A 14,382-nucleotide genomic window follows, 5' to 3' on the forward strand; every position below is an offset into this window, starting at 1 on the left:
AATAATTAAAATGCCTAACTCTCATTTCCTTCATTTTCCAATTCAGTAAGAACAATACAAAAATAATTCTGAAGTTTCCTAAAAATTACTCTTTGGAGTTTCTTAAATATAACTTGCAGGTTAAAAGAAAACAGATACTCACTGGCCAGACTGGAAATCCTTCTCATTAACAACTGCACAGTTGGTTAATGACAATTCATCTGTAGGACATCTTGCAGCTTGCATACTCTATAAAAATCAATGGTTAAGAAGATAAAATGAAGTTAGGATTTATTTCCTTAAAGATTATCTTATGTCTTCCTGAACTGTCTTCTTCATCACTTGTAAAAAAAAAAACCTCTACTGTTTTTCACTCCTAGAATCCCTTCTGTGGTAGACGCAAACCCTTCCTTTGGGAAACAAATCCTCCCTCATTTCATGTGGGTTTATGGGACTGCCAATCACAGAACGCACACATATACACTTTAACTCACCCACAGGATTTTATATGTACAGGCACTAAAAGAAAAGCATTCTTTTTGCTGCATTACCATACGGAGAAAGATTTTCTACTCAAAAAAGACAGTAAAATGGTCACAAAGAAAGCAGTCAGCAGAAACATAGACAAATAGCTTTATGGAAACTCAGACTGGACAAAGTTTAAGTCCTTGAAACCAGTCCTAAACAGGTTATAAGACAATAAATAATTTTTTTGCTCAGCTTATTGGACTCCAATACAATAAGGGGCTTTCCATTCCATCATTTCATTCACAGAAAATAATGTTTTTTTTTTCCTTTTTGGTATTAAGAATTGAACCCAGGGGCACTTTACCACTGAGCTACATCTCCATTATTATTTTTCATTTTGAGAAAGGGTCTTGCTAAGTTGTTCAGGACCTCAATAAATTACTGAGGCTGGCTTTGAACTCTCGATCCTCCTACATCAGCCTCTCAAGCCACTGGGATTATACGCATGCACCACTGTGCCTGGCTAGAAAAGAATCTTGGCTGATGAAAGTGTTGTGAAGTTAATTGCACAAATTATAAAAAGCATCTTGTTATAAGAGATCCTAAATGGCTATGAATCATGTCTCCTACAGATTAAGAAAACCTATCTTTTAAACCTCTTTCAACAAAAATAATTACAAGGAATACTTTAAAAGAAAAACAATTAGTGGCCCTTTTGGTTAGTAGTTACTAGCAAAATGTTCAAATGATGTTTTTAACCGATAACCTCCCCCATTGTTCTCTAAGTTTCCGGGGAGCTATGACACTAGGACACATTCCTTTTATAAGTGTTCATCCCTCAAATCTCAAACCAAAGCAGATTATTCTTAAATTTGTCTCCCAAACACAAATTTATAGAATAAGATGAATCATTTTTTGCTATGCTTTTAACTAAAAATTTCAAAATCATCATCCCAGTTGTTTTGGGCTAAAGTGGGACACGTTCACAAGACAATCCTTTGGGATATAAGAAGAAAATACTAGTACTTTATTTATATTTATTTTATATCAATTTTCTCATTTATATATGACAGCGGAATGCATTACATTTCTTATTACACATACAGAGCACAATTTTTCATATCTCTGGTTGTATACACAGTATATTCACACCAATTCATGTATTCATACCTGTACTTTGTTTGGATAATAATGATCATCACATTCCACCATCATTAATAATCCCATGCCCCTCTCCCTTCCCCTCCAACCACTCTGCCCTACCTAGAGTTCCGTCTATTAAGTTCAAGAAAAAAAAAAATGATTTCAAAAGTGCAGCCAAATTCCCTCATTTTGATCCAGACATTGACATGCAATTAAAATCAAGTATCAAGATAAACTAAATTTAGGGCTGGGGTTGTAACTCAGTGGTAGAGCTCTTGCCTTGCATGCGTGAGGTACTGGGTTTAGTCCTCAGTACCACATAAAAATAAGTAAATAAATATATTTTTTAAAAAGTTATCACTTGTTAAAAAAAGATAAACTGAATTTAGAAATAGCCCTCTGAATACATACAGCAACATCTTAAAGAATGATGTATCACTTTGCTGTACGTATTATTAATAAAATAAAAATCATGAGATTATTGTACATTTAGTTTTAGCACATCTTTTTTATATGTTAAGTATGGATATATACTGGGGGTACATAAGACATTTTTTAATTTTGGTATTCATGATCAAATGTTTGGAAGTCACTAATTTAGCATATGAAATGAACAGCCAAGATCACAAGTCTGCTTGCTGAATGAGATAGCATTTTGCCAAGGTCACACCTTGACCAGGTATCTAACACCCTCCCAGGGTCTCTTTAGCCTGTGAGTTTCTTCCTTTTGTATTCCTTCACCAACCCTCTGCCCCTTGCCTGGGCAATTCCTACTCATTCTACCATTTTCAGCTTAAACATTACATTTTCTAAGAGGGCTTCCTAAACACCTGCCCTACCAACTAAAGAGATAAAATAAACTTCAGATGGAAGCACCTGACTATATTTTTGCTATCTGCCTACATGTTTGCACTGCATATAAGAAAATAAGTTTCTGAAAGACTGAGACTATATTTTGCTCATATCTATAGTTCCTGGGACTAATACCTGGTCTGACAGTCAGTATTCATTAAACACCCATTAAATATATAAATTTATTGGTCAATACCTATCTGTCTCAACTGAAGAATAAACAATCCAAGGAACATGAATGCAAAGTACTGATCATTTCATGGTTATTTAGGAAGTAATACAATTGTTCAAAGTTACATAGAACTGATTTTGCCAACTGTGGGCAGTGGCACACACTGGTAATCCCAGCTACTCAGGAGGCAGATACAAGAGGATCCCAAGTTCAAGGGCAGCTTCAGCAACTGAGTGAGACCATGTCTCAATAAAGGGGGGTGGCTAAGGATGTAGCTCAGCAGTAGAGGGCCCCTGGGTTTAATCCCCAGTACTGCAAAACAAGCAAACAAAAAACCAACCAGATATTCCAAAGTAATAAAAAAAATTTACAAAATGCCAAGTTAACATTTTCATTTGTAAACTTGTTTGCTTGTCAGTGTCCTTTAACAAAGAGAGAATAAAAATCTATAGAAGTCATCTGGCTAACCAACTAAAACAGATGCTGCGAGCAAAAGGCCTCCCTACTGGAATCTAGAAGCATCTGTGTTTTTATGGTAAGCCAAGCAGGATATCTCATTTTTTTTCAACAAAGTGTAAATCCCTATAAATAGTAGCTGCCTACTTACCACAGTAATGCCAAGGGAAAATTCCACAATTTTTCTGACATTGACCCTGCCTCTAGGAAACAGTAATAAAAAACAACCACTATAGCTGTACAAAATTGTTAGTCAGTTTTATGTAAGTTTAGTTATCTGAGTTACTGCAATACCGAACTGCCTAAACAATGAAGAAATGTTTTCATTATAACAATCTGAATTATCAAAAATTATAAACTACTTGCTCTCTAAAGAATGAAAATTCCACCAGGCACAATGGCCCATTTTTATAATCCCAGCAATTTGGGACTCAGCAAGAGGATCACAAATTTAAGGCCAGACTCAGCAACTTAGCGAGGCCCTAAGCAACTTAATGAAAACCTGTCTCAAAATAAAAAGGATAGGGATGTGACTCAGTGGTAAAGTGCCTCTGGGTTCAACCCTGAGTACCAAAAAAAAAAAAAAAAAAAAAAAAAAAAAAGAAGAAAATTTCAACAAGCCTTTAATAGAAACTTTAGTGAAAATAATTATATCATTATTTATTGAGAGCCTTGAAAATACAGAAAGGCAATTTGCTTCTGTTCATCAAACAAAAATTGAGGGAATTTAGCCAGGATTCCTTTGGGCAACATTACACTGCTTTAGCATTTAAATAATACACCCTTTACCTAAAGGACCACTTTAAAAATTGAATGATTTAATATTTAATGCTTTATTGTTTACCAAATAATTCAGGAGGACAAATTCAACAGAAAGAAAAACAGAATGTGGTTCCTGACTATAACAGAAAGAAAAACAGAATGTGGTTCCTGACTATATTACTAAAGGCTTATTTTGAGTTTGAAATCACTAAGTTAGCACAATTAGCTGCCCCTACCCCAACTGTAACCTTGGTGCATCTGCCAGTCCTTCCTCTGTGGTGCTTAAGATACTGGTTAAAAGACATCTCTTGAGAGACACATATCCCCACAGGAAAGAGAAGGACAAACCACATGAATTTGCCCCAGGGCCAGCTCAGCTGACAATCTCACTTACATCTCCTCTAAAAGGATCTTTCCTAAAAAATAAATAAATAACATTTTAGAACTGCACTTTCTGATAAAGGAACCACCAGACATATAAGACTGAAAATAAATTAAAATTATGGGGGGGAGCAGGGGATCATAGCTCAGTGGGTAGAGTGCTTGCCTTACATGCACAAGGCTCTGGGTTTAATCCCCAGCACCACCAAAAAAAAAAAAAAAAAAAAAAAAAATTAGGACTGGGGATGTAGCTCAGTGATAAAGAGTACTTACAGGCATGTGGGAGGCTCTGGGTTTAGTTTCCAGTACCACAAGGAAAAAAATTAACAAATAATTCAGTTTTTAGTTAGATTAGCCATATTTCAAGTGCTGCTAGTGGCTATAAAGTTTCATGGGGTAGTGCTGGTTTAGAACAAACAAAAAAGACCACATGTAATACCCACCTTCAGCCTATAGAATCCCTCTGCTATAGATTCTTATAATACTTTCTCTTAAAATTCTGAAGCCATGTAGGACTAGGAGTGAATGGCATAGAAAAAGTTGAACCTGTGTGTCCTACAATTGTCTCTCCAAGGTTCTCTAGGGATACCCTTAACACTCCCCATCTTAGACCGATAACTATTCATACAATGAATGAACCTTCTGATATCATTTAAGTCTTTTAAATTCCTTTAATTTATAAATTATTGAAAAAGGAAAAAAGTCGTTGGGTAGAAACATACAAAAAAAAATGTAAAAGACTGACAACGTCAAATATTGGCAAAAATGTGATGAAGTTTCCTATAGTTAATGTCACCCAGCAAGTATACCCCTGAATTTTTCACCAAGGAAATGAAGACATGTCCACACAAAGACTTGTATGTAAACATTCATAGCAGCTGTATTCATAATAGACTCAAAATGGAAATGACACAAATATCTTTCAAAAGATAAATGCATAAACAAATTGTGATACACTCATAAAATGGAAGAGTACTCAGCAATTAAAAAGAAAATAGCAGCTGGGAGTAGAGGCACATGCCTATAATCCCAGCGGCTCTGGAGGTTGAGGCAGGAGGATTTCAAGTTTAAAGCCAGCCTCAGCAAAAGCAAGGTGCTAAGCAACTCAGTGAGACCCTGTCTCTAAATAAAATACAAAATAGGTCTGGGGATGTGGCTCAGTGGTTGAGTGACCAAGTTCAATCCCCAGTACCAAAAAGAAGAAAATAGCTATTGATATATATAACATGAGTAAACCTCAAAAACATAATGCTGAGTCCAAGAAGCCATATGCAAAAATGCCTCATATAATAGAATTATGGGGTAAGAAAAAGAGCTGGGATAGGCAGATAGGAAACTTGAGCCCCGCCAAGTTCATAATACATTTATGCATGGATGTTCATGAAATTAGTAAATCTCACTTCTGGGTGTATCTATGAGTGTGTTTTCAGAGATGATTAGCATATGGGTCAGTAAACTGAGGGGAGAAAACGTGCCTTCTGTATGGGTGGCACTGTTTTCTGTGTAACAGTGCTAAGAGACCATAAACACAAGCCAGGTCTCAAGCTCAGGATGATTCCTGTATAAGCAAAAAAAAAACCCTGATATCTGTTGACTAATGCCCAAACCTCCTCCAAAAAAGGCATGGTAACCTGACTGGACAAAAGGGCACCTGAAGAGCTCGTGGATACAAGTGCCTTAGCCAGGATTGGGTCAGAGACTAACTTCCTTAACCCTGTAGATTCGTATAAACCCCTAGATAACAGCTACTCACTGGCAACTGTCTTCACCCTGCAGGAGCTCTGCTCTGCTCTCTATTACTTTAATAAATCCTGCTTCTTTGCTCTCACCCTTTGTGTTCATGGATCTCATTCCTTGAATTCATGAGACAGAACCCATTCAACCTCATGCTGTGTGCTACAGTTAACAATATTTGTCCTTTTGTCTGGCCTATTCACTTAGCATAATGTTTTCTAGGTTCATCCAGATTGTAGCATTTATACAGACTTCATTCTTTTCTATGGCTGAATAATGTTCCACTGTAAGGATATACCACATTTAATCATTTCCTCAGCTGATGGACACTTGAGTTGTTTCCACTTTGGGGCTATTATGAATAATGCTGCTATGAACATCCATGCATAAATGTATTATGAACATGTTTTCAATTCTCTTAGATATATACCTACAAGTAATATGATGGTTAATCTTCAATGTCAACTCAATCAGATTGAGAGACACCTAGGAAATTAGTAAATCTCACTTCTGAGTGTATCTGTGTGTTTTCAGAGTTGATTAGCATATGGGTCAGTAAACTGAGGGGAGAAGACCTGCCTTCTGTATGGGTGGCACCAAGCAATAGACTAGGGGCCGTGGAACAAAAGCAGAAGCAACACATGTAAGCTCAATTCCTCTTGAGCAGGTTCATTTTTTGCTGCTGCTATGGAGAACATCAGACTCCAACTTCTTCAGCTCTTCAATGTTAATTCGCACAGTGACTCTCCAGAGAGCTTCCAAGCCTTCAGGTTCAGGTTAGGGCTACATCATTAGTCCCTCTTGTTCTGGGGCTCCCAGCTTTTGGGGCTGAGCAGCTACTGGTTCCTTTGACTCTCCAGTGCACAGACAGCCACTGTGACCTCTGACCATATAAGCCAAACTAAAAAATTCCCTTTTAGAATTATGCATATATTCTATTGATTCTATTCCTCTAAATAACCCTAATACAAGTACATAGATATGAATGCTTATCAGATATATAATTTGCAAATATTTTCTCCCATTCTGTGAGTTGTCTTCACTTTCTTGAGAGTGTCGACCCATCAAAGTTTTTAATTCTGATGTGGTCCAATTTACATATTTTTCCTAATTGCTTCTGCTTTTATATCACATCTTAAAAAAAAACACTGCTTAATCCAAGGTCATGCAGATTTTAATGTTCCCTTCTAAGAATTTTAAATCTATTCTGAATTAAGTCTCTTAATTTCATTTATTAGATTGCTCGTTGCTAGTGTATATAAATGTAACTGATTTTTTTGGATATTGATCTTATATTCTACAACTTTGCTAAACTTTATTACCTCAAACAAATTTTTGTTTTGGTAAAATTTCTTTGGGATTTTCTATATATATAAGATCATGCAATCCACAAATAGAGTTTTCTTTCTTTCTTTCTGTCACAGATGTCTTTTATTTCTACTTCTTACATAACTGCCCTACCTAGAACTTCCATATAGTATTGAATAGAAGTGGCAAGAGTAGACATCCTTGCTCTTAAGACACCTTTCCTGATCTTAAGCGGGAAAGATTTCAGTCTTTAGCATTAAGTATAATTAATGTTAGCTGTGGGTTTTTCTGTCAGTTGAATTTTGTTTGTGAACTGAATTTTGAGAGTGCCAACTCATACGGTTGCTCTGAGAATCTAACAAGAAAAGATCCATGAAGGTGTTTTCAAAACTGTAAAATACCATATAATTTTTTTTTTTAAAGAGAGAGTGAGAGAGGAGAGAGAGAGAGAGAGAATTTTTTTTTAATATTTATTTTTCAGTTCTCAGTGGACACAACATCTTTGTTGGTATGTGGTGCTGAGGATCGAACCCGGGCCGCATGCATGCCAGGCGAGCGCGCTACCACTTGAGCCACATCCCCAGCCCAATACCATTTAATTTTAAGATCTTATTCAGTAACTTAGTGTTTTTACTCTGAAAAGTTGGCCCCAAAAGTTGTAAAGAAATCAAAACAATACTGACTCCAGTTCAAAATTAAATTTAAAAAGTGATACACAGAGGCTGGGGTTGTGGCTCAGTGGTTGAGCGCTCACCTAGCATGTGCAAGGCCCTGGGTTCTATCCTCAGCACCACGTAAAAATAAATAAAATAAAGGTATTGTGTCCAACTACAACTAAAAAGTATTTTTTTAAAAAAAGTGATACACAGAGAATATCAGAAGGTCTAAGGTCTAACAAACTTCAAGGTCTTCAAAGCTGCATGATCTATTGACTTAAACCCAAAAGTCTCCACTATAATTATCTAAATTGCCGATTTTGATCTGAATCCCTATTATTAAACATAACTAAAATTTCATGGTATAAAATTTCACACTAGGGCTGGGGGTGTGGCTCAAGCGGTAGCGCGCTCGCCTGGCATGCGTGCAGCCCGGGTTCGATCCTCAGCACCACATACAAAGATGTTGTGTCCGCCGAAAACTAAAAAATAAATATTAAAAATTCTCTCTCTCTCTTTCCCTCTCTCTCTCTCACTCTCTTTAAAAAAATAAATAAATAAAAATAAAGGCATTGGGTTGTGTCCATCTTCACCTAAAAAATAAATATTTTAAAATTTCACACTAAAAATTCATGTTTGTAATATTGAGAAGTTTCTCATTTAATAAATGGAGCTTAATAAATATAAGTAAAATATGATATTATTTTCCTATTTTATTCTTTAGAAATAATTCAGTAGAAATAATTATTTACAAATAATTGAGTAAAAAATGGCTGACAGAAGGCAAAAAGGAACTACTAGCCTACTACTCTTTTTTGGAAAGAATATTTTAAAAATATCTAAAATGTGATAGATGCAGCAAATACTTAAATTAAAAACAAAGTAGTGATTACTTTTTATGTCATTTTTAATATTGAATAGGAATAGTTATAAAATACAAGATCTAAAACACCATCATACAAGTTTCATGTACCTATCATCCAGTTTAAGAAAAAGAACATTACCATTTCTTTTAAATCAAGTTTTTATTGAAGAAAACATGCACATAGAAAAGTACTTTGTGCTTGGTTCCTTTTATACAAAGTGAACATACCCAGGGACAAAACACCCAATTGGAGAAAGAGGACATTACCAGCATCCCTTACTGTTCCCACTGTCCCTCCTCCCCCAACCATAGACGGCTGCAATCTTGATTTCCATCAGAGAGAGAAATCATAGCTTTTCCTGTTTTTGAAAATGTCATATAAACAGAATCATACAGCATTTGTTCTTTTGTCTCTGACTTGTACCCTTCATCATGACTGTGATTCATCCATGTCATTGCATACAGCAATATTTTATTCATTTTCATTGCTTTTTATAGCATATACTGTCATTACTTATCCATTTGTTTCCAGCTTTGAATTACTATGATACTGTTGTTATAAACATGTTTGTATATGTCTTTTGAGTAATATTTGTATACATTTCTTTTGGATATAATCCTTTCCCCTCTCCCAATGAGCAGAATGGCCAGATAATGGACATACTTGCATATGCTCAGTTTTAGCTAATTTTGCCAAACCGTTTTCCGAAGACATTGTATTCATTCATTTTCATCCTTGTCAACAGTGTATGAGAGTTCCAGTTGCTCCACATCATCACCAATACTTGGACTCTGTTCTTGATCTAACTTTTGGGTAAATGTGAAGTGATATCTCTTTCAGGCTCAAAATTTTTATTTCGATGATGAGTAATGAGTTAATTAAGCACTTAACAAATGCTTCAGACACGGTCATTGTAAAATGCTTCTTTGAATCTTTTGTCCATTTTTATGCTGGCTTTCTGTCATTTTTTAATTACTGATTTGTAGTTCTTTATAAAGTCTAGGTACAAGTCCTGTCAAATATAAGTATTTCAAATTTCTTGTACTCTATGGCCTATCTTCTGTCTGTCTTTAAGTGGTATGTGCTATGGACCGAATTTTGCCCCCTACTCATGACACAAATTAACACATAAAAGATTCACATCTACCCATCCCATCCCTTGTACTATTCTGGAGATAGAGCCTTAAGGTGGTAATTAAGGTTAAATGAGAGCAAAAGGATTGGACCCTAATCTGACAGGACTCTGGCCTGATAAGAGGAGAGAGAGAAAAAAATATATATAAGGATTTGGAAAAATATTATTTCTTGTCTTCTGGCTTTCATTATTATGGTCAAGAAATCACCGGATCACCTAGTTATCTGCTAAAGATATTATCTTTTTTTCTCTGATGGCTTTTAAAACTTCTCTTTCTTTGACATTATGCAGCTTCTTTGAATTTGTTTTCTTTTCACCCTACTCAAGATTCTTTAGGCTTTTTTGAACTTGTGGGCTGGTGTTCTACACCAGTTCCCTGTCATTCTCTCTTCACATACTGCCTTTGCCTCAGTATTTTCCATGCTTTTCTCCCTAGAATTCTTTCTACTGGACTTGACCTTCTTATTCCCCCTTCTGTGTTCTCTAAACTCTTACATTACTTTTCATTTTTTTTTTTTGTTTCTGTACTTCATTCTGAATGATTTTTTCAGATCTTCTAATTTCCTAACTCTATCTTTAGCTCTAATCTTTTATTAAACTTACACATTGTGTTCTCAATTTCAATTATAACTTTTTTTAAGCCACTGAGTTCTCAATCTCAATTACAGAATAATAGTTTTTCACTTTCAGCTATTTTACTTGATCTTTTTTTTTTTTGGGGGGGGGGGCGGTGCAGTGCTGGGGAATCCAACTGAGGGCCTAGCACAGGCTAGGCAAGTGGGGAACACCAAGATACACCCCAGCCATCATGTTTGATTCTTTTTCAAATCTACCTGGTCATTTTCAAATACTTGCTCTTCACTTCTATTTTAAATTCTCACTTTCATTCCTGTAAGCATATTAAATGTATGCATTTATGTATATTTGTGTCTGCTAACTCCAATATTTTAAGTCTTTGCAATTCTGACTGCCCTTCGGTCTTTCTGTTGGCTCTCATTCATTGTGTCTTGTTTCTTTGTGTGTTTTGTGACTCTGAGTTCATATTTCTTACAACTTTATGTTTAGGAATTCTTTAAGTCCCAGGAAGATGAGTTCTCTCATAAGCTTTGTGCTTGCAGCTGCTTAAGCATTCTTGGAACTTTGAGGCACTGTCACTTTGTATCACTTTACACTTAATTAATTCCTTAAGACTTCATAAAAAGGGGCATAAAGTTGGGATTCAAATCTGCATGGAGGTCAACCTAGGGGTGAAAATTCTCAGGGTAATTTTTTTTTTTTTTAACCATACCTAGCAACATCAAAGTTGGAGATAGAAGATTTCCCTGGGGCTGGGGATGTGGCTCAAGCGGTAGCGCGCTCGCCTGGCAAGCGCGCGGACCGGGTTTGATCCTCAGCACCACATACAAAGAAAGATGTTGTGTCCGCCAAAAACTGAAAAATAAATATTAAAATATTCTCTCTCTCCTCTCTATCTTTAAAAAAAAAAAAAAGAAGATTTCCCTGATTGGTGACAGTAGAATGAATCAGACATAACTTTCCTATGTTCATATATGGATACATAACCAATGTAACTCCACATCATGTACTCCACATCAAGATTGGGATCCAAATTAGAATAAGTTATACTCCATATGTGTATAATATATAAAAAATGCATTCTACTATCATGTATATCTAAAAAGGACAAATTTTTTAAATATTTTTTTAAAAAAAGAGAAAATTTTCCCTGGATGGGAAAAGTTTATTCTTTGTCCACATTTGTTACAAGAGATAGCCCCTTAAGATACCATCTTTACTGAGGGGTTTCTATCATAAAACTTACTAAATTTTATCTCTGTTCTCTTGAGTTTCTTGAGAAGGAAGCACAACCAAATTTATAAATATCTTCAAAGCAAAAACACTTGGCTTACATCTCTGAGTTTCCACTTCCACCTTGTTTTGATGATTCTTTACTTTCTGACGAGTAAGCTCTATGAACTCAATTTTTAATTTTTTTTAACCTAGCATTTTAAATTTTTCAGTCAGGGAACCTAATCCAGTATATTACAAGAAATAACTAGGCTTTCTTAAATATCTGAAAATTAGTTATAGGTGAAAGTATTAAAAGGCAGAAAAAACAATAACACTGAAACCTAAAAATAAAAAGTTTGCATATATATTTGGAAGAAATTTGGGAAAAAAAATCTACATCTAACTTGTAGAGCTTGATATACAAAGTCAATGGTTCTCAACTTCACCTTGTAGCAGAATCACCTGGAGAACTTGTTAAGAGACTGCTAGGGGGCTGGGGATGTGGCTCAAGCGGTAGCGCGCTCGCCTGGCATGTGTGCGGCCCGGGTTCGATCCTCAGCACCACATACAAAGAAAGATGTTGTGTCCGCGAGAACTAAAAAATTAAAATTCTCTCTCTCTCTCTCTCTCTCCCCCCTCCCTCCCTCCCTCTCTCTTTAAAAAAAAAAAAAAAGAGAGACTGCTAGGCAGGGTGCAGTAAGGACATGCCTATTATTCCAGCTACTAGGAAGACCAAGCAAGACCCTGTCTCAAAAATAAAACAAAAAGGGGGTCTGGGGTCGTGGCTCAGTGGTACAGTGCTTGACTCACCACATTGCAGACATGGTAATAAAAGATCATTTATTGAGGTATTCAAAAATAAATGTCATGTTCATTTATTGAACAATCATTTACTGAATAATAACTCCATGCCAGGCTCCTTTCTAAACAAGGGGAACCAAATCTGTTATCATCTCACAAAATTTTATCATTATTATTCTCTAAAAGGAAAGTAGCTAGGATAACTAATTTTTTTAAAATTCCCAATACAGAGGTTTTTTTTTTTGAAGACCCACAGTTAGTGATAATTCCTATTTTCATTGCCTGTCAAACCAACCACAAAGTGTTATTTATTCATAAACACATAACATTAAAAATAGTTTGCAATAAAAAAATGAAGCCCCAAGATGCTCTTTTCTAGTGATTTTTCAAATAAAGGTTAGATTTCAAAAATTACTAATTTATTTCTTACCTGAAATTAATAACTTTCCTATCCATCAGCACATTCACGCCTCATTCTGAATATAGGAAAGGACCAAAATACCCTGCATTACTCATAAACAGCTGATGTTAATTCATATGGTTTCAAATTTATAGCTCATAATTTTGAAAAATTTTTAGCACTTTTTGGCTAACAATAAATCAAAACATAAAGTTAAGGAAAAAAAATAAGCTTCCTAAAGTTATTCAGCTGAATTTTATTGAAGTACTCTTTGTGTCAGCCCTTGTAAAATATGAGGAAAAAAGGTCAAAATCAAAAGCAATAAATAGTGTACATTTTCTTTAAAAGGAAGAGAGATTAAGTTGCTTCTAAAATTTACATGGAAAATGGCCAAAAAATACAAAATTAAGAAAAACGTGGGTTAGCAAGAAAAATTTTAAAGCTGTGGCCACTAAGACAGTGCTACCTATACATTTATTAACAAATAAAAAAATGTAACAGGGTAAGTAGAGTCCAGAGTCAGACCCACACATATTGGAACTGGATTTAAAATAGAGATAGCATTACAAACCAGTGGGGGGAAAGAATGGACTCAATAAGTGATAGTGGGACAACTGATTACACATGTGGAAAAGATAAAATTAGCTTTATAATTCACGCTGAACACAAAATCGAGTTCCAGTTGAATTAATCAACAAAATGTGGAAAATAAAATTTTAAACTTTTTTAAAAAATATTTTTATTAGTTATTGATGGGCCTTTATTTATTTATATGTGATGCTGAGACTCGAACCCAGTGCCTTGCACATGCTCGGCAAGCGCTCTGCCACTGAGCCACAACCCCAGCCCTAAAATTTTAAACTTTTTTTAAAAAAACTTTTATAGTCTCAGGATGAGGTAAGATTTCTTGAAAAACACACAAAGCATCAATCTTATGTTTAAAAAAAAAGTTAATTATAACTATAATAAAACTTATATCTAAAACTATGAACAATATGAATAAAATCACCTGGAAGAAGCTATTCACAACTAACAAAGGACTAGAATCCAAAACATGCCCTACTCCAGCCACCAAGAAAAAGGAAAAACTACAAATCAGTAAACAAACAAACAACAACAAAAAAAACCCAACCAAAAAAATGGGCAAAAACTCCCTCATTGTTATACAAAATTACATATAAGAGGTTGTGAGGGGAAAGGGAAAAAAAAAGGGAGAGAATTAAATCACAGCAGAGGGGATAGAGAGAGAAGATGGGAGGGGAGGGGAGAGGATAGTAGAGGATAGGAAAGATAGCAGAATACAACAGTTACTAATATGGCATTATGTAAAAAGGTGGATGTGTAACCGATGTGATTCTGCAATCTGTATATGGGGTAAAAATGGGAGTTCATAACCCACTTGAATCTAAAGTATGAAATATGATATGTCAAGAGCTATGTAATGTTTTGAACAACCAATAAAAAAAATGGGCAAAATC

The 14,382-nt window shown here is 35.2% G+C and overlaps 1 protein-coding gene and 1 long non-coding RNA gene across 3 annotated transcripts in view; one reads left to right on the forward strand and one right to left on the reverse strand.

The window, feature by feature from the left end:
* The window catches only part of LOC308636207, a 770,476-nt gene that overhangs the window by 741,472 nt on the left and 14,622 nt on the right, over nucleotides 1-14,382 (forward strand). The window lies entirely within an intron of this gene.
* The window catches only part of NSF (N-ethylmaleimide sensitive factor, vesicle fusing ATPase), a 156,636-nt gene that overhangs the window by 133,454 nt on the left and 8,800 nt on the right, over nucleotides 1-14,382 (reverse strand). For both annotated transcript variants that reach the window (XM_081271460.1, XM_081271459.1), the window contains exon 2: nucleotides 143-228. In XM_081271460.1, coding sequence (XP_081127586.1) covers nucleotides 143-228 — 86 coding nt within the window. The remainder of the gene's footprint in view (nucleotides 1-142; nucleotides 229-14,382) is intronic.

The sequence above is a fragment of the Spermophilus citellus genome, assembly GCF_964194105.1.
Source record: "Spermophilus citellus genome assembly, chromosome: 17".
Classification (NCBI taxonomy): domain Eukaryota; kingdom Metazoa; phylum Chordata; class Mammalia; order Rodentia; family Sciuridae; genus Spermophilus; species Spermophilus citellus.